Genomic DNA, 27,590 nt, shown 5'->3' with positions numbered 1-27,590 from the left:
TGAGTAGTTCCATCTGTCCCATGATGGAGATGGAACCATGCCCGATGGAACACAGAAGACCGCTGATGCTGTTCATGTCAATGTTGGATTATTGGGATATATCATAACTACAAAGATATACTATGATGAATAGAAGTGTGATATCTCTAACTATGTTCTCTAAGTACATTTATTAAAATTTTAATAATATAAAAAAGTACTATTGCTTTTTATGTTTTTAATAAAGATAATTGAAATATTATTTAATTATTTTTAAATCATAGAAATTAATGCAAAATGTGAATATATAAACCCTACCTAATTCTAATTACCTATCAATAATCATGGAAAGGGGTAGGAAATGGAAACCAGAGAAATAATTTGTTAACATGTTCATTTATTTTTATGGAATTCTTTGAACTAAATCAGTCTTTGGCTGTACACCAGTGCACAAATAAATCACTTCCACTTGCATTCCATCCTCATCAGACATCACAATGACACCATTACAACATGGCTAGAGAAAGATCTAGATTAATAGGCGGAACTAGAGTTTAGTCGACTTCCTCCATGCGGGATGCATCATCTCCGTCTCCCTCCAGGGGCGGGACGTCCCCAGCGCTGGCCTCCTCCACTTGGATGGGCTCGTCCTCGTCGATGCCCAGACCCAGCTTGATCATGCGGTAGATCCTGGAGGCGTGCACCTGGGGCTCGTCCAGGGAGAAGCCGGACGACAGCAGAGCGGTCTCATACAGCAGGATGACCAGGTCCTTGACAGCCTTGTCGTTCTTGTCAACCTCAGCCTTCTGCCGCAGAGTCTCGACGATTGAGTGGTCGGGGTTGATCTCGAGGTGCTTCTTGGCGGCCATGTAGCCCATGGTGGAGGTGTCTCGGAGCGCCTGCGCCTTCATGATGCGCTCCATGTTGGCGGACCAACCGTACTGGGCAGTGACAATGCAGCACGGAGACTCCACCAGCCTGTTGCTGACCACGACCTTCTCGACCTTGTTGTCCAGGATGTTCTTCATGACCTTGCAGAGGTTCTCGAACTTGACCTTGTCCTCCTCGCGCTTCTTCTTCTCCTCCTCGTCCTCGGGCAGTTCGAGGCCCTCCTTGGTGACGGACACCAGGGTCTTGCCGTCGTACTCCCTCATCTGTTGTACTACGTACTCATCGATGGGCTCAGTCATGTAGACTACTTCGTAGCCACGCTTCTTGACCCTCTCAACGAACGAGGAGTTGGACACCTGGTCTCTGTTCTCTCCGGTGATGTAGTAGATGTGCTTCTGGTTCTCCTTCATGCGGGAGACATACTCCTTGAAGGAGCAGGCCTCGTCCCCAGAGGCGGATGTGTGGAAGCGCAGCAGGTCAGCCAGCTTGTTCCTGTTCTGAGAGTCCTCGTGGATACCCAGCTTCAGGTTCTTGCTGAACTGCTCATAGTACTTCTTGTAGTTCTCCTTATCCTCAGCCAGCTCCTCGAACAGCTCGAGACACTTCTTGACCAAGTTCTTGCGGATCACCTTCAGGATCTTGTTCTGCTGCAGCATCTCTCGGGAGATGTTGAGGGGCAGGTCCTCGCTGTCGACGACTCCCTTGATGAAGTTGAGGTACTCGGGGATGAGGTCCTCGCAGTTATCCATGATGAAGACTCTGCGGACGTACAGCTTGATGTTGTTCTTGCGCTTCTTGTTCTCGAACAGGTCGAAGGGCGCGCGGCGCGGCACGAACAGCAGCGCGCGGAACTCCAGCTGCCCCTCCACGGAGAAGTGCTTGACGGCCAGGTGGTCCTCCCAGTCGTTGGTCAGCGACTTGTAGAAGTCACCGTACTCCTCTTGGGTAATGTCGTCAGCGTTGCGCGTCCAGATGGGCTTGGTCTTGTTAAGCTCCTCGTCCTCCGTGTACTTCTCCTTGATCGTCTTCTTCTTCTTCTTCTTGTCCTTAGCGTCCTCGTCCTCGTCCTCGCCGACGTCCTCGATCTTGGGCTTGTCGTCCTCGCCCTCCTCCTTCTTCTCCTCCTCGGCTTCGTCGTCAGACAGCTCCTTCTCGCGCTCCTTCTCCACCATCAGCTTGATGGGGTAGCCGATGAACTGCGAGTGCTTCTTCACGATCTCCTTGATCTTGTGCTCCTCGAGGTACTCGGTCAGGTCCTCCTTGATGTGCAGCACGATCTTGGTGCCGCGGCCGAGCGGCTCGCTGGCGTCGGAGCGGATGGTGAAGGAGCCCCCGGCGGCGGATTCCCACATGTACTGCTCGTCGTCGTTGTGCTTGGAGGTCACGGTCACGCGGTCCGCCACGAGGTAGCACGAGTAGAAACCCACTCCGAACTGCCCGATCATGCTGATGTCGGCGCCGGCCTGTAGCGCCTCCATGAAGGCCTTGGTGCCCGACTTGGCGATGGTTCCCAGGTTGTTGACGAGGTCGGCCTTGGTCATGCCGATACCGGTGTCGATGATGGTGAGCGTGCCCTCGGCTTTGTTCGGGATGATCTTGATGTAGAGTTCCTTACCGCTGTCGAGCTTGGAGGGGTCGGTGAGCGACTCGTAGCGGATCTTGTCGAGCGCGTCCGACGAGTTGGAGATCAACTCACGGAGGAAGATCTCTTTGTTCGAGTAGAATGTGTTGATGATGAGGGACATGAGCTGGGCGATCTCCGCCTGGAAGGCGAAGGTCTCCACCTCTCCCGACTGCGCTTGCATTTCTTCAGGCATTGTGACACTTTTCTTTCTTCAAATTAACAATAAACTTATTCAGGAAACGTAAACTTCTTCACAGAAAACCGTTTGACTAGCGCGAATTCAGTTAAAATAGCACGTGTTTTGTAGTCGCTTCGAACCACAACTTGACTTCGCTTTTTGTATTCTCAAAATGATGCCGCGCGGAGCTGTCAGATGGTTTATATAGACGCGAGACGCGGGGCGACATCTGTAGGCGAGTAGAATATTCTAGACTTGGCGCAGTTTTGTGCAGAGGTCGCAAACTTTTGGGATCAATACCACGCCTGATAATGATTGCGCATGTTCTAGAATTTACCGAACGACCACGTGCGTTTTATTTTTGGAAATATTGACGCATTTTGGATTACAACTAATTTAATATGAATGCAAAGAAATTTCAATGAAAATATGAACGATAAAGTTTGATTGCATTGATAATTTTATTGGCATCGTACATAAAATAATTAAAAGTAGGTAAGTAATTAGCACGGAACTGTTAGTTATTTAAAACTTCGTGAGATTTATATGTTAGGTATTTGTTGTATAATATTACTCTTTACGGCAGAACTGCAACGGTACCAGTCAGTACCCCCACGATACACTCAAACATCTGTCAGACTCATACAAGTTACGTCAGATTTGACAAGCGAGCAACACGATGGATTGTGGAAAGTATAAATATAATCATTTCATCATTCTTGCAAATAAACGTCAGAGAGCTCGTAGGAAACATTTATTTGTTTCGAACACACATTCAAATGTAAACTGTAACAAAACTTATAAAATAGACGCTATATTAATTATTAATATTTAACATACCTATAATTTAAACAAAATGGAAGGAAAAAAATTCATGGGAAAGATAATTGTGTCCTATATAGGGTACGGATTTTCGGTATTTTGAGCATATTTTATTTGCAAACATGCTATTCTTAGTTTAGTTATATTAATGAACATTCGTTTTTGATATGAAGCTAAACGATTATTTCATTCACTTTTTAAAAAGTTCACGGATTGCACATTAACTAATATTAATAGAGTAATAATAATGTATTAAAAATTTACGACAGTTGAAAAAGGTTTGCTGCTCCTGCCTAACAAAATAGTACCGCTACTCATCACTGGGAGCGCTGTCGTCGTTTCTGTGGAATTGTTCTAGAACTTTCGCGAACCTTCTGGAAATATTGCTTTTTCTCATACACCATAAATGAAAATACCGTTTGTTTTAATCACAAAATAATATAAATAATTTAAATTTAATGAATCAGTACAAAAATTAAAACATAACTACGTATATTTTATGATATGTGGTTAAAACTAATTTGTTCTGGAACATTCTATTAATATCCGGATATTAGTACGACTAGTGGCCGCTCTAAGCGCTAGTAACATCCGATTTATGTACTTTGTGCATCTTCTGTCACTTTATTGATTTGTATTTTTTTAGTATAGGAATATAAGTACAGTAGGTATACTTTACTAACTTAATAAAAAAATACTAGCCCTTGCATCTTCTACTTCTCAAATGGATAGACCCTAGTAGGAACTGTTTATAATGTGCCTAGTTACTGTCTAAAAATACATACCTACCTACTTAACATTAAATTTATTTAAGTAACTATAGGTACCTAGGTAGGTATTTGACAACTTAACCTTCCTGTAATTAACGTAGGTACTTCTTACTTAATTAATCCAATGTCTACCTAGTATTTCCTAAATTACAGTAGGTATGTTTAGATAAAAAATAAACTCCCAACAACGGTAACGTCCCAACAAATTTGTCATCTAGGTACCTATTTATTTATTAAATTTCTTCCCACAAAGTTATTAGGAACCATTAAACAACGTTAATTTTCAACGTTTTTGTAGGTAGGTACCTAACTAGGTAATTGTCAGTGAAGAACTTACTAACTAGTACTTACTTAATCAATAGTATGGCACTAAAAATTGTTTAAGTACTATCCTACTTATGCTATCTCATCTCACCATCATCATCATCAGCCCTTCATCAGTTCAATGCTGGACATAGGCTGGTGATAGGCCATGCCATCCACCACTGTTGTTGGCATATAATTGTCGCAGCCGGATCGTATAATCCGCCGTATTACATGACGGCTAGCCGCATTACAAGACAGGGCCGCTTTGTAATGCGGCGGATCAACGTTTAGCCGTATTGAATACGGCTGAATGAAAATGCGCCGGATTGTATTCGACATCATGCGTCATTCAATACGGCTGGCCGTTATGTAATACGGCGAGAGATTAGCCGCCGCTTTGAAAGATTTTAGTTTTGTTTTTTAACACTCGTGGCGCTGCTTGACATAACAACAATAATGGCGTTGGATACAGATATTTGATGATGATTACAACGAAGAAATCGTGTTAAATATGCTAGTAAACAGTACTTCAAGAACAATTTTCACGTGAAATTAAATAATTGATTATATAAATTATAACCTAATTGATCGGAATACATCAATCAGTTAAAGTGACCATGGATTCTGCTGGTCGGCGGATTTCCAGATAATACTACTGGGTCAAAAAATATAAATGTGGCCGGCAAAGGTTATTTGATCTTGAAGAGACTGCGACGAGGCAAACGTAGTGTGGGACGCCCTCAGGCTAGACGGGGTGACGACTTGCAAAAGGTGGCTGGTTATGATTGGATGTGGAATGCTGTAGATCGCATCCAGTGGTGTGCTTTGGGAGAGGCCTACGTCCAGATGTTGATGATGAAGAATAATAATTCCGGAGATCCTACAATCCGAGTAGTGCCCATTAACAGTATTTTGATACTTTAATGGAAGTCCATATGATAGATTTACTCTATTATGATTACAAAAATCCTTCACCTGTAATGTCATGCTTAGTATAGACATGGTTACCCTACAATTCAGTAGTAGTACGATGCGCCTAAACGTGGGCCGCCGTATTGAAGAACGTATTGAAATGACAATGCGGCTAAACGTTGATCCGGCGCATTACAAAGCGGCCCTGTGTTGTAATGCGGCCAGCCGTAATGTAATACGGCGGATTATACGATCCGGCTGCGACATAATGATCACTTGGTTTATGTCGCAGCCGGATCGTATAATCCGCCGTATTACATTACGGCTAGCCGCATTGCAAATTACAAAAGCAGGGCCACTTTGTAATGCGGCGGATCAACGTTTAGCCGGATTGTCATTTCGATACGTTCTTCAATACGTCGGCCCACGTTTAGCCAAATCGTACTACAATTGAAATTGTATGGTGATCATGTCATGAATTTTGTGATTTCAGTAGTTTAACAACCATTTTGTAACCATAATAGAGTAAATCTATCATAAGGACTTCCATTAAAGTATCCAAAATACTGTTCCATGGGCACTACTCAGATTGTAGGATCTTTGGAATTATTATTCTTAATCATCATCATCATCACTTCTGGACGTAGGCTTCTCTCAAAACACGCCACTGGATGCGATCTATAGCTTTCCGCATCCAATCATAACCACCTTTCGCAAGTCATCGTAGCTGTTTGATGTGCGTTATAATTATAAGTGTAACTTTTGTACGTTTTTCACTGTTCCGCATTGATCGGAACATAAATTATGTAAGAAAGAAGTCACTGTTTACTTACATATTTAACACGATTTCTTCGTTTTAATCATCATAAAATATCTGTGTCCAACGCCATTATTGTGGTTATGTCAAATAGCGCCACGAGTGTAAAACATCTAAACTAAATACTTTCAAAGCGGCGGCCAATCTCTCGCCGCATTACATAACGGCCAGCCGTATTGAATGACGTACAATGTCGAATACAATCCGGCACATTTTCATTGAGCCGTATTCAATACGGCTAAACGTTGTTCCGCCGCATTACAAAGCGGCCCTGTTTTGTAATGCGACTAGCCGTAATGTAATACGGCGGATTATACGATCCGGCTGCGACATAAACACCACAGGCCATGCATGCTGTTATTCTATTCATTCATATAGGCCTATAGGGCATAACTATACCATTGAACTAATATAATAAAGTAATATAGGTAGTTATATTGGTTCAATGGTTTATACTTAGGTAGTAAAATATACCATGACATGAGCCCTATGATGTTTGAATGACAGATCCTTATGCCCTAAAAATAAAGGCGATTTTCCCTTTAAAACTATCAAATGACAAATAAAATTTACTTATGGATTTGTCAGCTGTCATAGGGCTAATGTAAGTATATTTTGTATGGGCTATGCGAGAAATAAAGTTAGATTCATCAAGATTTAATTAGGTTGCGTCATCAAGTAAATTTGAATCATAGCGATATCTAGATAGCGTATCACTGACCGACATTGACATGACGACACGTGGAGCTTGCAAAAAGGCATGTAGTTTTGATAGTAAGTACTTACTAAAATGTATAATACCTGCTTATTCTATTAATTAATGAGTTAAAAAAACTGAATAAGTACTTACCTGAGTAATGTAAGTAAGTATAATAATACCTATAAGTGCCTACCTACTAGGTACTTATTCATACGATCCCCATAATAACCCTCTTTGCCGTAGTGGTAGCGCGAACTAAATTATTATGATTAATTAACACAAATCCCTAGAATAATATAGGTACCTACTTATGAACTTACAATTTCTAGGTCCCTACCTTTAGCTAGCTTACATTATTATCTAGATAAATCTAGAAATTTCGTACAACCCATGTGGCGATGGCGTGCCGGCCGGTTTGTTTTCATTTCATTCATATTCATACACCTAGTGACATCTGTGGGGGAGTAGGTTAACTTGCCAGCTGCCTGCTGCCAAATGCCTACTCTACTACTGCTGCCAGAACGCTTTGTAGGTAATAAAAAAATGAAATATTTTATTTAAAAATATATATAAATATTTATACTTACCTAACAATACTACTTATATCGTTTTAAAGATTTAAATAACATTATCAAGAAAAAAATATTAAATCAGCGCCATCTATTGTTCAGTAGCTAAACTAAGTATCACGATTATATACTAGTTTAGAACGTAGTTTGACATTTATCCAAAAGATGGCGAAATTTGTCATCTACTTGATAACAGATGGCAGTAAATCTTCTAGTTCGTCCGAGTCTTTTCCAGACTTTTCGAGACATTTCTATCTATGGCGGAGAATCATATAAAACGCTGACGCCAGCGCCACTCACTCATAGTGAAACAAGCAAGCGAAGAGAGCAACTCGAGGAAAGCTAAGCACAAAGCGAATTTCAATTCAACCAAGCGAAATACCACATAATTTGTGAGAAATGGCACTTCTACCGTACTTGTTGGACTACGACATCCGCCCGCGGCGTACTCGCGACTTCTTCGGACTTGGAGGCTTCGATCTTGAGGACCTTCTGTTGGACCGTCCGCAGCTGCGACCGCGGCGCCGCCTGGGGCACCCCGCCTTGAGATCCTTAACCTCCCTGACGCTACCAGACGTGGGCTCCACCATCAAAGCCGACAAAGACAAGTTCCAAGTCAACTTGGACGTGCAGCATTTTGCTCCGGAAGAGATCACCGTGAAGACAGTTGACGGCTGCGTCGTGGTCGAGGGGAAGCATGAAGAGAAGGAGGATGACCATGGCTACGTCTCCAGGTCTTTCAAGCGTCGGTACACCCTGCCTGAAGACTGCAACCCTGAGGCGGTAGAGTCCAAGCTGTCTACTGATGGGGTGTTGACGATTCTGGCGCCTAAAGCTTCAACTGGTAAAGGAGAGCGGGCAGTGCCCATCACCCACACGGGCCCTGTGAGGAGGAAGCAGGTGGAAGACCAGGAAGTGGAAGATCAGACCAATGGAGACGCCGAGGAGGATGTGAAGACGCCGCAACAGAAACGCAGGAAACGTTAGGTTTTGTTTGTGTTTAATGTGTTAGTTTGTAAGTTTCCAGGTATTAAGTTTCTAGGTTAAAATCTAGTAAGAATAAGACTGATTTTGATTTATTATGTAACAATAAATAAACAATGATTAAAATTAATCTTCAAACTTTTTTATTTTACTACTACTTAAGTATTCTTAACTATTTACCTACATAACTACATAATATGTACTATTGCTCATTACTCACCTTCACAGAAAATACGAACTTTAGAATACTGTGGGACATTCATTCACCAAATAAGTACTTACTTATTTCCAAACTTATACCACCCCTCTTTGGTGATTGAAAGTGAAAGTCATAATAATAAATCATACATATTATGTTCATCGTACCTACTAATTCTGTATTTCCTACGCATAGTCGTCAACGTCCATACCATGTTGAAAACACCGGTTCTCGTCCGATCACCGAAGTTAAGCAACATCGGGCGCAGTCAGTACTTGGATGGGTGACCGCCTGGGAACACTGCGTGTCGTTGACTTTTTCCATTTTTATTGCAGTTTTAAAATTCTATTTTATATTTTTAGCATTGTATGTTTAACTAAATTAACTAAATTATAGGCATTTAGGAATTTAATTCAAGGATTTTTCGAACTCCTACTTCGATCTAGTGAAGATTACATGCTGTGAGCTGTGAGGCTGTTATGTTAGGTAGGTATGTGGACGGTAGGTGGAAGCTTACCCCCTTATTCATAGAAAAGTTACAAGACGTTTTAACTAATAAACTGTTTTGTCCCTCTCTGTCAAAGATCAAATTGTTCTTTGTCGGAGAGGGACAAAACAGTTTATTAGTTAAAACGTTCTGTAACTTCTCTATGAATAAGGGGGTTAGTTTCCTCAGGGATTTGAGGTAGGTAGGTACAATTACAATATAATAGATATTTAATTATGAACTGGAATACTGTAGGCACCTATTAAATATTAACAGGATTGATGCCTTTTTCAAATGGTATGTTTTATGTAGGTAACACTGAGGAAAAAAACACTACGTTACGTAGGTATTTTTAGTTTACTAAATAGTAGCCGTGCCTGCCATCTGTGTTACAAATATGAAACCAGCAACCAAAGGGTGTAATAAATGTCCACGCACGGTTATTCATAAACTGTATGTGAGGTAGAACGCTCCCTTTAAAGCTGTTACCGTAAAGATGATGTAGATGGCGCTGTCTACAATTTACGAGATTTTTAACCATGACCCTGAAAAAATGTGTTGCTCTCAAAAACTCAACCACTTCATCTACAGGATCTAACTGAGTAACAACAATATAAATTATAAAGAAACTTTATTACCTTGATTATCACTTGAAACTATTAAACCACGTCTTAATTTGTCAAAAATCACCACCCTTTCACATACCCCAAGAGCAGACAGGTGCCCAGCAAAGCTGCCTTTAATTGCACTTCCATATCTATCGGGAAAGTCACCGTAAACATCTTCTCATCACTCTCATCCTCTTCAGCTCTAGCTGTCTCCTTAATCACACCAATTACTTCCCCATCATGTATGATATTAAACACGTAACTTAACCCTTCAGCTGTGACTTTAAACACCGTTTGTCTGTCCCCATCTTTGACCGAAAATGTTTTGAACAATGATATCTGCCGCTGAACTGTAGCTACGAATGTCCCGCTTGGGGCCCAAATGAGTGCCTGTTCAATAGCAACAGCAACTTTTCTCTTCACCTCGATAATTTCGTTCCCATAGTTGTTGAAGACCTTGACTTGGTACTGACACGTGTCTTTATCCTGTACAGCAACGAATACTTTCTCTCCTGAAGAGTTGAAGATGGTGTAGCAGTTAGCGTCTTTGGTTATGATGGCGTGGACGGCGTCAGGTTGGTCCGTGACTGTTAGTTGGTCCAGATGACAGAAGTAGGCCAGCCCTGGGTACTCCACGTTGTCTGGAGGGCATTTCATCCACGCTGGTTCATCTTGCTCTGGTTTCCGAAAGCCGATGATGTTCATAGCTGGGCGAAGGCTAGGTGCTGCCGGGATGTGGCGGTGTTAGGAAGGTGCCACGTGAAGAGGCGGTTGGATAAATTTGTGAGGTTTTAGAAGCATTCTGGTTGTGTTGCGGCCTTCCTGTAAGGTATAAATATATGGTCAAGTTAATGTTTTGAAGGTATTATTATTTATGACAGATTATAGATTTTTACCATAGAGGAAGACATGGACTATAGTAGAAGAAACTGGTCTATGATCTCTACAAGAAGGTTGAGTACCCAGAGGTCTTTCAAAACTTATCCTCCTTATTCCAGGATTTCCAGGGTTTGGCATTTTTAGGTGTTTTATGAAATTGGAAAAGGCAGAAGGTATGATGTAACATGTTGCAGTTACAGAAAAACTTAGATCTTAGCATTCATTAGATCGAAAATAGTAGCAACTTGAAAAATACAAAAATAAAATAACTAAACATATTTATTTATTTATATAAATATATAATTTAAGATTGCTTAAAATATAACATTTATAATAAAAAACAGCAATAAAATGCAAAAAGTCAACGACACGCAGTGTTCCCAGGCGGTCACCCATCCAAGTACTGACTGCGCCCGATGTTGCTTAACTTCGGTGATCGGACGAGAACCGGTGTTTTCAACATGGTATGGACGTTGACGATAGTGGTCGTGAAATACAGAATCAATATCATCAGCATGAATATGCTTCCTAGCATCACTTCAAACACCAAAGAGGGGTTGTATAAGTTTGAAATACTTATTTGGTTGAATAAAATATGTCCCAGAGTTCAAACAGTTTCTGTGAAGGTGTGCATAGTATTAGTACTTATAGCAGTATAATAAAAAAAGTTTACGATTTATTTTAATCATTGCTTATTTATTGTACTTACTTAAAAAATTAAAATCTGTCTTATTTCCACTATATTTTAACCTAGAAACTTATAAACTGACACATTTAACACAACACCTAACGCTAGCCCTCATAATGCATAACCTATAGGTACGGCAACGGCGCGGCACCCTATAGTTAACATAAGTATTTTATGTATTTATTTATTTATTTATTTAAGAAAACTTACAGCTAACACATTTATCATATATAGCAAAAAGTAAAAAACAAAAAGCCAATTAAAAGTTTTCACTAATAACTTACAAATTTAAAAAAAAGCCAGGGAAGCCGCTGTTGGTACAACCAATTACGAATTGAATTTTAATAAAAATTAAAACCTATATCCTTAAAGGTAAAATAATTGCAACACAAATAAAAGCTAGACAAACTTAGAATTAAACTTATCAGTTAAGAAATAATAAATGCTCTTGACATCACTATTGAATAAATCAATATCACTGCATTCTATTGCCAGTGAGTTAAACAGGTGGGATGCTCTTAAAAGAAATGAGTTTCGACGGTAATTCGTATGAACCAACGGCACATGCAAAATTAACTTACGGCGGATTTGACGTTGGGGAACTAAAATGTTAATTTTATTTAATAAATCAGATGTAATAACATATCCTAGTTTTTTATTTATTTTTTGACAATTTTGTATAGAAATATTTATTTAATAAGATTATGAATATATAACTAATACAATTTAACACAAAACTTATAACAAGATAAAATTAAATAAGCACTAGTAAATACCACACTAGTTAACTAGTTTTGACAAAGATTTTCGGATTCAAATTGTATTGAATTTGAGTAACTAATTATTTCGTAAATGTTACTTCGTTTTGATTTCGCGGTAGCGCCCCTGTTTCCTGAAGGTATAACACGAATGTCAGTTTGAATCGTGAAGTCATCAGTTTTGTGTCAAACATGTCGCTTACCGTCAAGCTCCTGAGTACCTACTCTGGACACCCTGTGAATAGACTGTACCAGCCGCGGCGGCATGGTGTCTTTATCTATGTAGATATACGCCAATATATTGCAATGTGTGTGAATTTATACGAGTTTATGAATCTTCATTGATAAAAAAAAATTGCATCATGGCTGGCCCTTTCTGTTTAGCAGTAATTTGGTGATATATCACTGGAACCTTTTCATTGCTCTTGAGTGTATTTTCCAATGTGATACACTCACGGGCAATGAAAAGATTCCACTTAGAAAAGCATCAATTTACTCCAAAACGGAAAAGGCTAACTTAATGACGCCTCCTGCAACATTGAAGTACATTTAACAGAGCATCAGTATTATACCAACTAAAATCGGTAATATTTTGTTCAGATTGTAAATAAATATTTGAAAAATATTAAATCTATGCTTGTTAACTTTGTTTTTTTGTAATTAAGTTTAAGTTTGGCTATGAAATAAATTATTATTTATTTAGATACTATCAGCATTCAAGTTGAGTTATCTATTAGGTTATTATGTAATACTAATAACCTAGCAACTAGCCTGATTCAAATCTACGCCCGAATATCTCTCATACCAATTAAGTAGGTACATCCATTTCGATAAAACCAAAACGAAATTCTAGAAGAAACCCACCACGCATTAACAAAAGGCAAAAATATAATACGAACTCATTCCGCCGTCTTCTTATTACGAGAAAAATCTTTAATTGAGTTTCCCCCCCAAGGATATAACATAGGCATAGGTATGTGATAGATATACGCCACTGCAAACGTACTGCTACGATCTAAGCGCTGTTTACTCGCAAAAATATACATAGATTCTTACTTAGGTCCCATCATTTTCTAGCTCATAAAACGTTACATCATATAGAGCTGATTTAATTACGATAAGGTTTAAATTAGATTGGCAACGACGGAAAGGAAAGTGGCTAAGAATCTTAGCAAATTACACTAACACATAGAAAAGTTGAGGCGGTTGTATTTCTCTGTATAGCGCGTTTGTACAGTAATAAACTATAGATGATAGAAGTAGGTACATGTACGTATGTATACAATAATATATTTTGTTCGCATAGATACAACGGCTATATATCGTTTCGTGATGGCAGTGGAAAACTGTGGATGCGACTCTTGTTCAAATGTTTTCGACTTGCCTATCATGTTCTCAGGAACGGATAAAAAATAATAAGTTAATAAAGTTATTTTAATAAGTACTCGTATGTAAAACAACATGTGTATAGCACATAATAATAAAATTATTATATAATTAGGTAAATGTAATAATTTCCTGCATCTAAGTATCTAACTATTTAATAAAAAGTTTTTTAATGCCTTATCATATTTAGTACCATTAGCTCTAGCTACTATTACTACTGCTACGATGTTCCAACGTAGTCATTTTAACACCCTGTATAGGCTAATATTCGCTATAAGATTCTATCAGGTATCTGCTCTAATAATGCTATTCAATACTTCAATAACCAGCAAACAATCGTCATTTATGGTAATAATGTATTATCCTGTTTGTATAATGTACTGTTCCATTGTTTTAAATGACATGCTAGCTATTGAATCATCATTATCATCTTCCTTTAAAAGCAACTGTATAGTCACCAGCACCGCATCTAAGTGTGTCGGTGACAAACACTATTGCACTAGGTTCTGTCACCTTGGTGAAAGGATTACCCGTACAAAAGGCCTAGCACGGGGCGCAAGACGCGCACCCCAAGACGTGACAAAAGTTTTACATCGCGCTCACTCGATCGAGAGTGCGACGGAAAAAATTGTCACGTCTTGAGTCCCATGCTAGGCCTTCCGGTAAGCGTCATTAGTCATTACCCAGGGTGGACGTATGTTATCAAAACAACAGTGGATACGTCACTTGTGGACGATCATGTCGGAGGTCTCGAAGGCATTCGTAATACCGCAAAGGATTCAAAGGTTACCTCTGTTTCTTTCATAATTTTCAGCATTTACCGATTCGTAACAAAGAATTAAAGGTGCTATGATACTTTAAATAGCTGTGACCGAAACCAAAGGAAACTCCTGAAGGCTTTTGAGTAATATTTCAGGACAATTCCACTACCTACCTAGGTAACTTTAAATAAAAACTTTTAAAAGTTTGAAAGCTAATTACAACAAGAACGATTGTTTGTAAGAAGTTTAAACTATGTATACAGGCTTCAATGTGACCTTGGATTGTTTTGCGTTTGATGAAAATTAAATGTCAGTTTACAATATAGTCGACTGATTCAGTATATGGTTTTTTTCATAGATCTCACTTGTGATGCTGTCGTGTATGATATGACCTAGTGGTGACTTACTGCCAGTTTCAATAACTCAATCTACCAATGACTGATAGTTACTTTCATACGATTTTGACAGGTTGTAACTTTTAATGTGTCAAAATATTATGAAAATAACTACCAGTCATCGGTATAGTGCCACAATCTTATCTGTTCCGGTGGTCAAAATGTGCAACTAACGAGACGTCATTGTCAAACGTCATTTCATACTCTGTGCGTTATTTGAGTTGTCAATTTCTGCGAAGAGGCTGACGCTACGTTATTTTATTTGTTTTGTGATTTTCTGGGTGAAATAATGCCAAAAGCGCTGTAATGTGATGCAAGAAAAGTAGTACTATACAGGGTGTCCCAAAAGTCAACGTCATCCCTTAAAGGGCTGATAGGTCAGCTCATGAGAGGCCGGAATATCACAATATGACCTTAATAAAAACTCGATAATTTTCGAGATATTGACACTTTTATAAATTTGCTGAAAATCGACACCTTGGATCAGTTTTTTGCGTGCCGCCGGTACAAAAATCCATATTGTTAGAATTTGTTTGGTGTTGCATCACCCTGTATAGCCCTGCTATTGATCGCAGTCAAAAAAAATATCGAGTAATGCTGTATGTTTAAAAAAAACACGGTTTTCAAAGTCATAAAAGGTAATCGTATTTTTTTATAAACAACTTTGACTCTACATACTGTAAAAAGAATATACCACGCAAACCTGGCACCTTACTTGAAAAGATTGCTCATTTAATGCAGTTTCCAAAATGGTATGAAACGTTGCTATTGTTTCAATTAACAAAAAAGTTATTGCTATTTTAGTATAAAACGACCTCGATGTAAAATTGTTTGAAGGAAATTTATCTGACTGAATTTATTAAGGGTAAGTCATGTTGGAATGACTAAAAGTAAAATAGGTGGTGTGGCCGGGAGTGGGAAAAGAGACAACGTTGTCACAGTTAATAAAAAAAAACGCATTTTGAGTATCTTTCTCGAAAAAAGTGGACTATAGCAACTCCACATTCCCCATAAATGTAGCGCATGGTAACGTACATTCCTAAGTAGTGCTAATATGTGATATTGTACAAGTAAAACGCTTACACATGTACATTGTACACCCACAGTATCCAAAAAAGGGATAGATCAGTTTGTCATTAACATTACTTGTTATTTATTTTAAAGTTATTGTTAAACAAAATCAAACTCTCAAAATTATGAGTATGACCATTAATGAGTATTATTTTTTGCTGATTATGCACTTACTATAATAATGTGGTGTTATAATTTTGAGAAAAAAAATAAAAGTCTATAATAAATGTTTGTTTTTTTAAATAAGGTGTAAAAAACGCAAAATATGTTTTATAAGAGTTTGGTAAGTTTTTTCTTAGCAATTTTTGCGTCATCTATGTTACCACGGCTGACCCCACCTTCTATTTTACTTTTACTCATTCCAACATGACTTACCCTTAATAAATTCAGTCATATAAATTTCCTTCAAACAATTTTACATCGAGGTCGTTTTATACTAAAATAGCAATAACTTTTTTGTTAATTGAAACAATAGCAACGTTTCATACCATTTTGGAAACTGCATTAAATGAGCAATCTTTTCAAATAAGGTGCCAGGTTTGCGTGGTATATTTTTTTTACAGTATGTAGAGTCAAAGTTGTTTATAAAAAAATACGATTACCTTTTATGACTTTGAAAACCGTGTTTTTTTTAAACATACAGCATTACTCGATATTTTTTTTGACTGCGATCAATAGCAGGGCTATACAGGGTGATGCAACACCAAACAAATTCTAACAATATGGATATTTGTACCGGCGGCACGCAAAAAACTGATCCAAGGTGTCGATTTTCAGCAAATTTATAAAAGTGTAAATATCTCGAAAATTATCGAGTTTTTATTAAGGTCATATTGTGATATTCTGGCCTCTCATGAGCTGACCTATCAGCCCTTTAAGGGATGACGTTGACTTTTGGGACACCCTGTATATATTGGCTTTTATGCAGGAAGAATAACATATTCAGGCGCCTTTAATTCCGTTTGAAAAATTGGAAGAACGAGTTGCAGCGGCTACAGGTTAGTGTTGCCAAATATGACGAATAATTTTACCCATATACTCCATGTAATTTTATTAAATATTTTCCCGAGAGCGGAGAGGCCCGTGCCCCAGCAGTGGGGACGGGATAGGTCGTGAATAGTCGTGATACTCGTGATGAAAAGTATATAATCTTTATTTTTCTTTGATTACAGGTGTGAGGACATGACATGATACTTTAAATCTTATGCAGTATACCAAGAAGAATTTCTCGCACCTGCAGCGATTTTAGACGAAATAATGATGATTTATGACATGTCATTGATTTCCCAACCTATCAAGAGTTGGCTGAAAGAAATTGCTTTTTGGCAATTAGCCTTTGGAAGGAGACCCGTGCCCCAGCAGTGGGGACGTGATGGGTCGTGATGATGATGATGATGAATTAACCTTTGCACACTGTCTGAATTTCTTTTAATTGTATGCTCTTGTTTCTATTTACTTTAAAAATGTTAAATAAAGTGTTCAAAAATAATAATTAATAGTTTTTTTTAAGTCGTATCTCGTTATTCCCACGACCCACATATATTACCTATACCATTGTAATCTAGATTTAATCTCCTATATCAGAACATAATCAGAACTAATTTTATTTCTGTTCGCCGTGGACAAATTTTCCATACAACAAATGTCGTTTGATATATTATATCCTCTTTCATTTACTATCGACCCTATATTTTGATTTATCTATACTTATGAATGTAAGTACCTAATTATAACAATAGGTAATAGCAGAAATGCATTGTCGTTTAAACCAGAAATAGGCAAAATTTAATCGATGGCATCACTGGATTCGATCACAGCGAAGTCGCCACCGGAACAGATAAGATTGTGGCACTATACATAGAGTTATTGAAACTGGCAGTTAGTGACACACACTAAAAATAGATAGGTGAATCTCAAGTCATGTTCTGACATTCACCATAATTCACATACATCGATGCTCCTAGACATCCAGGATGATTCTTTACAGAATAACCGTGCAGAATGTTATTTTATTCCTATTTTCCTACAGTGACAATGTTGCTACTTAACAGTATTATGTGTGTCAGTTACTGTGTTGTGTGAGTTAGAATAGATGACTAATTTCAGATTAAAATAAGCATCTAGTGTTTAAAAAGTTTAGTCTAACTAAAATATCGACTCCAAGCATTTCTTGTCCAAACACACATACGAAACGCGGCGTTCCGTCTTAAGGACGACATATGAAGTAATTTTTTTTCCAACTTCCCCCCACCGCAAAAGCCTCCTTAAACCCACAGCTGTACAGTTCAAACTCGCGTGCACCGGGAAATATTTTTTCCATTTCATATTTACGAATATGCCCCGAATTCCCCAAAAATTAGAACCGTGAAAGGGGGGGTGGGGGCTGCGAGAATTTTTATACACACAGACGTACAGTGGGGTAGGGGGGGGGTGGCATGAGATAGTAGATAGTTTAGAGTAAGAGGAATGTATGTCAGTGGCAGCGGAACGGCGCGGCGTCCCCGAACCATTCCAAGTTTATTGTTTTCGTTTTGGAAGGTTATAGCGCCTTAATTAGTTTCTTTTTCAGAGGTTTATAATGAAAGTTTGGTGGGCTGGATGTTTGGCGTGGTAGACCATTTATCAATCAGATTAGACTTGGCTGGTATTCTACCGTACTGGATCGTCAATCTGGTTTGGTAACATCTAAATCCAAAGCTAATCGATGCTAAGCTAGTGCAGTGACTAAACTTAACGTATAACGAATCAGACACTTAGATCAGTATTAATTGTAAAGTAGCAAATGAAAACATGCGAATATGAGTACACAACCCTCAACTAAGTTGGAACTTACTAAATGCCTAAAAGATAGGTATAACGTTTTATACATTCCATGTAGCCTTTACGATATGAGATTAATCTTGAATAACGGTCTTATTACCACAATAACGGATGTTTAAGATGTTGAACACCGTGATGAACGCCGTTTAAACATGGTTTACCCTTTTTGTGGTACATTACAGTAGTATAGTCTTGGCAAACAAAAAATAATAGTTTACATTATACTTTATTACAGATTGTACTTAAATTGTTTTTTGGAAACAAGTATCAATCTCATAATTTAACTCTATGTTCTACTAAGTACCTACCTACCCTTACATCTGAAAAACTGAAGTAAATAACATTATATATAAAACATGTAGGTAGTACAATAAATACGAACACATGAGCAAAACATCGCATAAGGAAAATTGAAAAAGAAATCAAAATCTAATATAAAGAGCGGGCGTTTCAATTTTGTGAAAAAAATATGATTTTCAGGCGAAAAGTTTCGTCATACGTCGAGTATGAAAATAGGTCATGCGGGAATGAAATCCTGAAATGCCGAACTACATTTCATTTTTAACAGAAAAATAGGACTGATATACGTTTGCTTTTAGTGTATACTATGTCTTGAGTCTTGAGTATGTTGCTTTTTGGAAAGCAGCATTTGTTGTTCATGACTTTGTCAAATACCATGTTAAAACCGGATAAAAGAGGTTTAGTGCCAATTCCTCCATAGTCGGTTACAGCATAACCAGGTATTAGTGGTTGACTTTTGACACATCTGTCACGAATTTTATACGGAGATGACGTATAATTGATTAACCAATCCCTGGTCGGTTAGATAACCGACTATGGAGAAATTGGGGCTTAACCTTATTGTGGTATTTCATACGAAGATCGAGCATACATATGGCAGCGGTGGTATCCGGTAGTGGCTGGATGAGGAAAGCTGACGTCAGGCTAGGTATTATAGTAGCCCCTGTTTCAGGCCTATACAGAGGCCTATGTCCATCCCACCCTTTCTTAACTGATGATGACTTTGATAGTTCTTACACATATAAACATATCATCATCATCATCAGCCTATGTCAACCCACTGCAGGATATAGGCCTCCTCCATGTTATGCCAAGTCCCACGGTCCTGTGCTACACTCATCCAGTTTGGTCCAGTCACTCTCCTAATGTCATCGGACCAACGGGTCGGCGGTCTACCGACTGATCGCCGTCCCTCCCTTGGCCACCACTCCGACACTGCCTTGGTCCATCTGCCGTCTTGCCGCCTTGCCAGATGCCCTGCCCATCTCCACTTCAGCTTCGTGATCCGTCTCCCAACGTCTTCAACCTTTGTCCTGCGTCGAATTTCTACGTTCGGGATACGGTCCACTAGCGAGATGCCTAGCATGGTGCGCTCCATGGCTCGTTGTGCTACTTTAATTTTGTGCATGCATGTCTTTGTGAGCGTCCATGTTTCGGCACCATAAGTGAGTAAGTGAGGTAACATATATGACGTATTATTTACTTAAGTAGGTATATAAGTTTGTAAACTGGTGGTGGGACTGGTGGGCATGCGGGGAACGTCTCCGACGTCTTATGTAAATATCACATACATTTATAGATTCGTGGCCTCGCGCGGAAAGTAAATGGTTTGTGAAAAACTTGAACCATCTAGTATGAGTAAATAGACATTTTGTTTGTTAATGTTTAACTTTGTACTATGTATGTCTATGGTGTTACTGAGCTCGAATTCTAGAACTTACGACTTTCGACGATCTTGCCAAAATGCATTGCAAATTGGGCCCATTATTATGGCATTATGACATGCTACTGAAAGATGATTTTAAAAGCGAGTGGTCGAAAATTGGGTACTTTCCGGTAAAAACCGAGTCGTTTTTTATTACAGCTATGATGAACATAATTATAAATAGCTAGTTTGAAAAAATCTAAAATTATTTTGTCTAAAGACTTCTCAAATTCATAGACCGTATTGTATATTTACAGCAAGGTTAAATTAACTTACAAACACACGAGTTTCGACTCTTTACTTCAGTCAAAAAGTTGAAATTCGTATATCACAACGTCAATTCAAAAAGTTCTAAGAATCCGGGGGTTATTATACGAGTCGCGTATCCAATGAAATGTAAAATTTGACACATAATTTGAAAAAAACATGAACTGTCACAGCAATAATCTTAGCTGAAAATAATTTTATGATGTGCTACGGGGGTGCTACAAACCCCGCGCTACGCGTGCTACGCGCTACGACTTGCTACGAGCCTCGCTACGCCGCCCCGTAGCAAAACTCTCTCCACAACGAAAATACTTTGCAGTCTCGTTAGCTAAAACTGAGTTATAAGGGGGGAATGATTTTTAGAGTATATTAATTGATTAATATATTTTTTTCATAATTTTGGCTTAATAATATTTTTTTTGGTAAGTACCTATAATTTTCAGCGGGTTTTAGTTTTATTAAGTTCCTTTTTAAAAATAAGTAATTATGATTTTTGGCTATAATTTAAAAAAAAAACATAGCTCAGTTTCAGCATAAGAATGATTCTGGTGTCGTCAACCTTTTCCGGGCGGAGGTACGTGTACCTACACAACCTTTTTGCTCGATCCTCATTTGAATGGCCGAGGTCAGTTACCGGCCCTCAGGCTCAAAGAGTTAACGTTACCACCGTGTCCCGGGTTCGAATACTTACAAGTTCTGTATTTAAAAGTAGCGTTTAAATTTATGGTGCAAGACTAGATGGTTTACCTTACAAGTCTAAAATAATACATAATGTGTACCATTCACTTGTAATACGTTTTTAAATACATTTTCAACATATCTTACTGATTTTTTTTCATGAAAGTTTTCATGCTCGACACCACCCTAAGGAAGATTGGCAACGATCGCTGAAAATATTAAAGATTTCCCCCTCTCTACTTAAAGTAGGTTCTTTTTGTTGGTTTGTAAAATATATTCTTTCGCTCTATAAGATATATGTACTTTTTATTACTTACTGTTTTTCTGGACTAAGAAATAAGTTTCTTTTTCATCCGAATATATTAGTTATGAGATGTGATAATGATAAAAAAAATATAATTCGCCAAGTAGGTACTTATTATAAGTAGTAACTTTCATTATAGTTATTAAATGTTATTACATAGCCTCTGATGTTAAAAAAATACTGAGTCAGTTATATCACAGATTACTGAATAGTTACGATATTAAACGTATAAGTACTCTCCTTTAGGAAGTTGTAGCGATTCTGTAAGCACATAATATTAAAAATTAAGCGATTAAACGAAAACAACTATATCATTAGCTACGCAATCAAAATCTGAGTTTTGACGGAACTAAAATAAAATTTTGTTTGTGATACATCGGCCATCGCTTTCACAGCGAGCTCAAACTTAAAACCTCAGAATAACAGTCGCGCAACGCGCCGCAAAAGAAGAAAAAACTAAACCGAAATTTAAATTTGGAATCAACGCCGCGCCATCAATCTCGGGATGACCCGGTTTTAAAGAAAAAAACAATAAATGAAGACGAAGAAAATTCCTTTTTTAAATGTGAAAAAAAAATTCGCGAAGCCCGGGCGGTTTAAAAATCGAATCAGGCCGGCCTTGGGCGGGAGGAGCGCCGTCAACACATAAATCATATTTCTGGAGAATTTTTAAAAGTCCTATTGCTTTCGCGTATTTGCCATGTACTCCCCCCCCGGCGGGGAGTGTGTACTTACCCCCTCGCTTCCTAGTTCTGGCGGCTGTACAGGGTGTTTGCGGCGCTACTTTTGGCCTTGAGATGTTTTTCGGCAATATGTAGAAAATAGCTAGTTTTCGTGTAAGTATGAAGATTTTTTGCTTTGTTATTCTTTTATAATTTTTACAGGTAGTAAACAATTAAGATTTTTTATTCTTTTCATGCTGTCCAGCGAACCGAAGGCTGTCCCACAGTTGCACATACTCACTCGAGCACACCTATATCCCATTGGGTAATGAACTTTAACATAATGATTGATTGAATGACCCACTGCCATTTTACATGGTTTTATTTATAAGTTGTCAGTGTGCAACTACAAAGTAAAGAATCATCTGACCCATCACGTTCCCACTGCTGAGGCACGGGTCTCTTTCCATTAGACACGCTGGCCTAGTGCGTGTTGGTAGACCCCAACACAAGAAAGCTTGTTCTGAGAGAGAGCAAGCTTGTGCTGAGAGAGAATATTATATTCTATTGAATTGTATAAAAGCTTCAGCCATCCATGGCCTATAATGGATCATAGGGTAAACGATTCTAAGATTTGATTTTTTAGTTGTCTATTTTAAGTAAAAAAACACACTTAAATAAAGTAAAGTTTTGTAATTTCTAGGAACCAACTACTAAGAAGGAAAATAAAAAAGCCTACTCAAGTAAACAAGAAACAATCACCCTGTATAGCGCTAAGGCGCCGCTGAGAAGCGAGGGCGGCTCGCGGCGGCAGGAAAGGCCGGGAAAGCAGATAAAACAGAAAAATCATTTTTATTTCAGTCATTAAAAGGAAAGAAAATGGTAAAGCAACATTTATTTGCCGTATTATTGACACACAAGATACATAAGAAATAAAAAATAACAGAACACATAAGAACGAGTGACATAACAGGTTGCTGTCCAGAGCGTCAAAAACTCACCAGCTCAGCATGTGCTGTGGACAGTAAGAGCCGCGGTTAAATTCTAAAATGGAAGTTTTAATTAAGTGGCTGTAATATATAGAATAGTTATAGGTACATTGAGCTACGTTTCAAGAGTTATAAGAGTCTAATTTTGCCGAAAGAAAGTTATAGTTAATGGTGTACCTATTTAAGAACGAAGGTTGACTGTAAATATAACATCGTGTCGTATTTAATTTATCAGGTTCCTGCTACCTACGGAGTAGAAGGTACTTATAAATAAAAGGAAAAAAAAGATTTTATTTTAGGAATTTGACATTGAATCAAATTATAGATTTTGTTAAATTTATTATATTCCATACATATTTCAATAAGTACATAAAATATGAAATATAATGTAGCTGAAACGAAATAGTCTTATAAAACACATTTAATTTAAAAAAATACAGTGGAAATATCATAGATGAGTATATTTTATGTTAGCGATATGAAATAAGCTGTAATGCATGCTGTATTTTACAAAAACTAAACCGCGTTCAGGCAGCTTACTAGAAACCAAAACCGGAAATCCTACTTAATCTGCCATCCTCGCATATACTGTGCCGACACACATGTGGTGGGGCACTAGGAAGAAGAAAGCGGGCGAAGAAAAAATGAGGGAGAAGAAGAAAAACTAGAGCGGGACGGAAAAGTGGGCGAAAAACGAAAAATTTCACCCACCCCCCCTCCGCCCACCCCCCTCACACACACGCGCGGGGAAGCAGGCCAGCCGAGCTGTCTTGATACTTGCACTTTCACTTTTATTTTAGCAGTTTTTATTTATTAAAATAAATTGGTTTAGTATTCACTTTTCCTGTGATAGGTAAAAAAAAGGATTTGGACTCAGTTTCTGGGCAGTTATAAGTATTGTTTCTTAGGACTTGGAGGTTGAGAATGAAGAAAGTGGATACAATCTACAGATATATGGAAAATTCACATAAAGAGACGAGGAAAAGCAATTTTTATTTATCTTAGTTACTTACCATTTACCAGTTAAATCATGCAATTTGCAAAAAGCGTCTGTCAAAATTCATGAATTAAATTGAATAATCATAATGCTACTGATATTAATTTAAAGAGTGAATAAAGTAAAAAACAATGGAACCGATTGATTTGAATATTCTTAAGCCTATAGGTAGCCTGTGCTGTACTAATTAAATAGGTACAGCACTTTATTTTGGACTCCCCAGGCATAGGCCTATGCCCCCGGCGAAGCTTGTGCAGCAACAAAAGCATGTCGTTAAGAAATTTTATATTCTAGGTCTCCTTCCTCTGCCACAGTCCATGAAAGTGACAGGGCAATCCAGGGTAAAATTTAATCAGTGGCCCTGATATCTCTTTTTCTGTGCGACTAACTCTGAAATCGAGAAAAAACTGCAGTTCCATCCAGTTCCATTGCAATATTCAATTACAAGCAAGTTTTCCCTTAAATATTTTTTATTAAGATATTCTCGGTAAGTAGGGAATAAGAAAATTCCTATTACTTCCTGATGAGCAAGTATCAAGACCGGTCGGCCGCGGGCGCGCTATTGTAGCATGTTTTTATTCCCAAAAATTTTAAGTCAGTAGGCGCTCGAGCTCGGAGCTGCTTGAACGTTTTTATTATTATTATATATTTATATTTCGTTTTCATTTACAAGTTTTCCACGGGTAATAATTTTAATATTTTTATACCGTTTTATACAACAAAGTGTTTATAGATAGGCGTAAATTACAACAAAAACAAAACCAAAAGCGTCGTGCGGCGTCGCGGGCAAAATTTAAAATCCGAATTTGAGTTCCAGTCGTTTCAAACGCAACGGCCTTCGCGGTTTAAAATTTCAAATTTGACGTTTGGACTTTTCATGATGGCGGAGTGTGTTGCTATTGGCGGGCTCCGCGGGGTCAACAACCTGCGCCCGGCGGCCACCAGGAATTAGGATGCTCAACTTTCAGAACATTTGACGTCTGCTTTACCCGTGAGTACCTAAATATCATTTTTCAAATTTGATTCGATGGAATTATTGATAACGGCTCTGTAAAAGGTCATGAATATTGGAGCGTGCTTATGATAGCTGTCATTGGTGCGTGTGTGTGTGTGTGTGTGACGCACACACGGCCGGGATTGTTTTTATCGGTGGCAGTAAATTAAGGGCCAGGCGAGCTTCGCGATAGTGGACTAGGGGTACCACTAGTGGTATTGATTTTTTTCCCTCATTCTGTTAAATTTCATTTATTGAGGGTGCGGGCGGACTGGGCCGTATGACGTGTGCCGGATTATATTTATCGACCTCCGGCCGAGACTATTAGCTGACCACCGGCCGAGTTGATGGCAGTTCATCACTTGGACTTTCTTCTTAATCAGTTCGCATGTTTTGAACTGTTGGCAGTTCGCCAGAAGGAACCTTTAATTTTTCTTTTTCCTATGATTCGATATTATAGCAGTAGGTAAATTTATGATATTTTGAGATGAGCTCCTTTTGTTGTGAGGGTCGGGTGTAGTTTGACAGTTGTTCAGCATGGAGTAAGGTGCTGTAACTGGTGTAACTGTAATTACCGATCCACGTTACAGAACGACAACGGCATCTCAGCGACCGGCATGTTTCACACATGAGTTTCAGGCGTTACAGAGGGTTACTTTTACAATTAAAATTGTATTTAAATCGAATTTAAAATACATTTTCTACTCATTGACAAACATTTGATTTTGACACATAAAAAGTTGCATTCTGTCAAAATCATATGAAAGTAACTATCAGCTATCGATAGATAGAGTTATTGAAATTCCACCTTATTTGCGATGGCGCGGTGGAAATCAAACTACACTCACGGGCAATGAAATAGTTCCGCTCACAAAATACCGACACCAAACAACCCCTATTTTTTCAAACATCTAAATTAAAAATTGAACATAATATTACCGTTTTTAGTTAGTAATATCTTGAGGCTCTATTAAATGTACTTCAATGTTGCAGAAGGCGTCATTAAAATAGCCTTTACCGTTTAGGAGTAATTTGGTGTTTTTCCCTGTGGAAGTTTTTCATTGCCCGTGAGTGTAATAGGTTAATTTTCAGCATTTTCAGCAGTAGGTAGCAACTCCAATCTACCTTCCAAGTGTGGTAAGGGCGCAGCAACCAGGCAGAGGGGCTTAAAATTACTTAAGTACCTACTTATCTCATAACATGCATAATATTTTGAATAAGGTTATAACAATTTTTATAAATAGCTATACAAATTAACAATATTCGTCAAAAAATTATAATATCATAATAAATTACTAAATTCTTAAATAACTACTAAATAATGATATAAATATACATTGAATTATTATAGTAAAAAAAAAACAAATCTTTTAATCAAATTAACATTTAATTAAGAAGAGTTTCCAAGTGTGGAGATTATACTGAAACTTCTCCCACGTGGTGACCACAATACCAACCCTCTATAAGTGGCAGTTAATTAAATAATAAATGCTTCAATTATGCCTAGTTAAGCCAATTAAAAAACTCCCTTGCAAACTGGAAATATAGCACCAATTCATCAGCTAAATATGATAGTACATTTACCTACTGAAAACTGAAAAAAAACCTTTGGTGTATAGATAGTCGGGGTTTTTACTTTTTTTTATTTATTTGTTTTTTTTTTTAAGTTTAACGTGTCTGTGAATCTGTCTGTGGTAGCGTTTAAACGGCTGCACCAGTTTTTTATTTGTTTTTCGAGTCATAGGCCAGTTCTTAGCCATATTTTATCAAAAACGGCTTAGCCGTTCAAAAGTTTTGCGAGTTTTAGTGTTGAATGTCAGGGGCTTTTAACGTTGGTAAGGTTATTCTAGGAATGTTGGCGTCTGAACGACTAAACTTATTATGATGAAACCTAGCTAGCTAGTATTAACTACGCAGTTATTATTCTGTGGTAATGTTTAAAATAAAAATTAGGAAGACTTAGGTGAAATTTCACGAAACGCCATTCAGACATTTGACAGGCGACTAAATACGTTTAGCGTTTCGTTATTACAAAATCTATTAAAAAAATTGATTTAAACACGATTTTAAATACGTTAAGAGCTTGGTAAAAGTGACCCTTAAGAAACGTTAATCCGTATTAGTTTATGGCTTAAATCGAGATTTAACACTAATCTATTACTTAACACAAAATTGGTGCAAGTCGCCCTTTGACAAAATCACGAGTACTTATTATAATTATTCCAGTGATAATAAGGTACCTACAGAAAAAAACGCTTTAAGCGATAAGACCGCCATTTTTGTAGATAATGTGTTAGTATTTAAGTTAAAGTATGTTTATTTTATGTGTGTGTACAAAAGAATACTCTATCTATACTCGTATATCTACT

The 27,590-nt window shown here is 38.0% G+C and overlaps 4 protein-coding genes and 2 non-coding genes across 6 annotated transcripts in view; 3 read left to right on the top strand and 3 right to left on the bottom strand.

The window, feature by feature from the left end:
* Positions 1 to 451: 451 nt before the first annotated feature.
* On the bottom strand, positions 452 to 2,808 carry Hsp90 (heat shock protein 83). Its single transcript, NM_001309114.1, is given in 1 exon segment — positions 452 to 2,808. A coding segment is annotated over 1 exon segment (2,154 nt). The 5' UTR covers positions 2,688 to 2,808; the 3' UTR covers positions 452 to 533.
* A 5,055-nt stretch (positions 2,809 to 7,863) lies between these two features.
* LOC105388668 (alpha-crystallin A chain) lies at positions 7,864 to 8,634 on the top strand. Its single transcript, XM_038110370.2, has one exon. It carries the CDS (start codon positions 7,968 to 7,970, stop codon positions 8,553 to 8,555), a length of 588 nt encoding a protein of 195 aa, XP_037966298.2. The 5' UTR covers positions 7,864 to 7,967; the 3' UTR covers positions 8,556 to 8,634.
* Positions 8,635 to 8,948: 314 nt separating this feature from the next.
* Positions 8,949 to 9,067, top strand: LOC119691863. Its single transcript, XR_005254038.1, has one exon. It is a non-coding gene; the product is annotated as a 5S ribosomal RNA (ribosomal RNA).
* Positions 9,068 to 9,852: 785 nt separating this feature from the next.
* Positions 9,853 to 10,727, bottom strand: LOC105388674 (phospholipid scramblase 1). The gene has a single exon (XM_011559630.3). The coding sequence runs from the start codon at positions 10,549 to 10,551 to the stop codon at positions 9,925 to 9,927; it is 627 nt and encodes a 208-aa protein (XP_011557932.3). The 5' UTR covers positions 10,552 to 10,727; the 3' UTR covers positions 9,853 to 9,924.
* A 357-nt stretch (positions 10,728 to 11,084) lies between these two features.
* LOC119691862 lies at positions 11,085 to 11,203 on the bottom strand. The gene has a single exon (XR_005254037.1). It is a non-coding gene; the product is annotated as a 5S ribosomal RNA (ribosomal RNA).
* Positions 11,204 to 24,840: 13,637 nt separating this feature from the next.
* Positions 24,841 to 27,590, top strand: part of LOC125490730 (zinc finger protein 142-like) — a 44,422-nt gene continuing 41,672 nt past the window's right edge. The window contains exon 1 of the mRNA XM_048630927.1: positions 24,841 to 25,218. The gene's annotated coding sequence lies outside the window, so the exon portion shown is untranslated. The remainder of the gene's footprint in view (positions 25,219 to 27,590) is intronic.

The sequence above is a fragment of the Plutella xylostella genome, chromosome 27 (assembly GCF_932276165.1).
Source record: "Plutella xylostella chromosome 27, ilPluXylo3.1, whole genome shotgun sequence".
NCBI lineage: Eukaryota > Metazoa > Arthropoda > Insecta > Lepidoptera > Plutellidae > Plutella > Plutella xylostella.
Note: the sequence above shows the minus strand (reverse complement) of the source record. Positions and strands in the feature narration are given on the sequence as shown.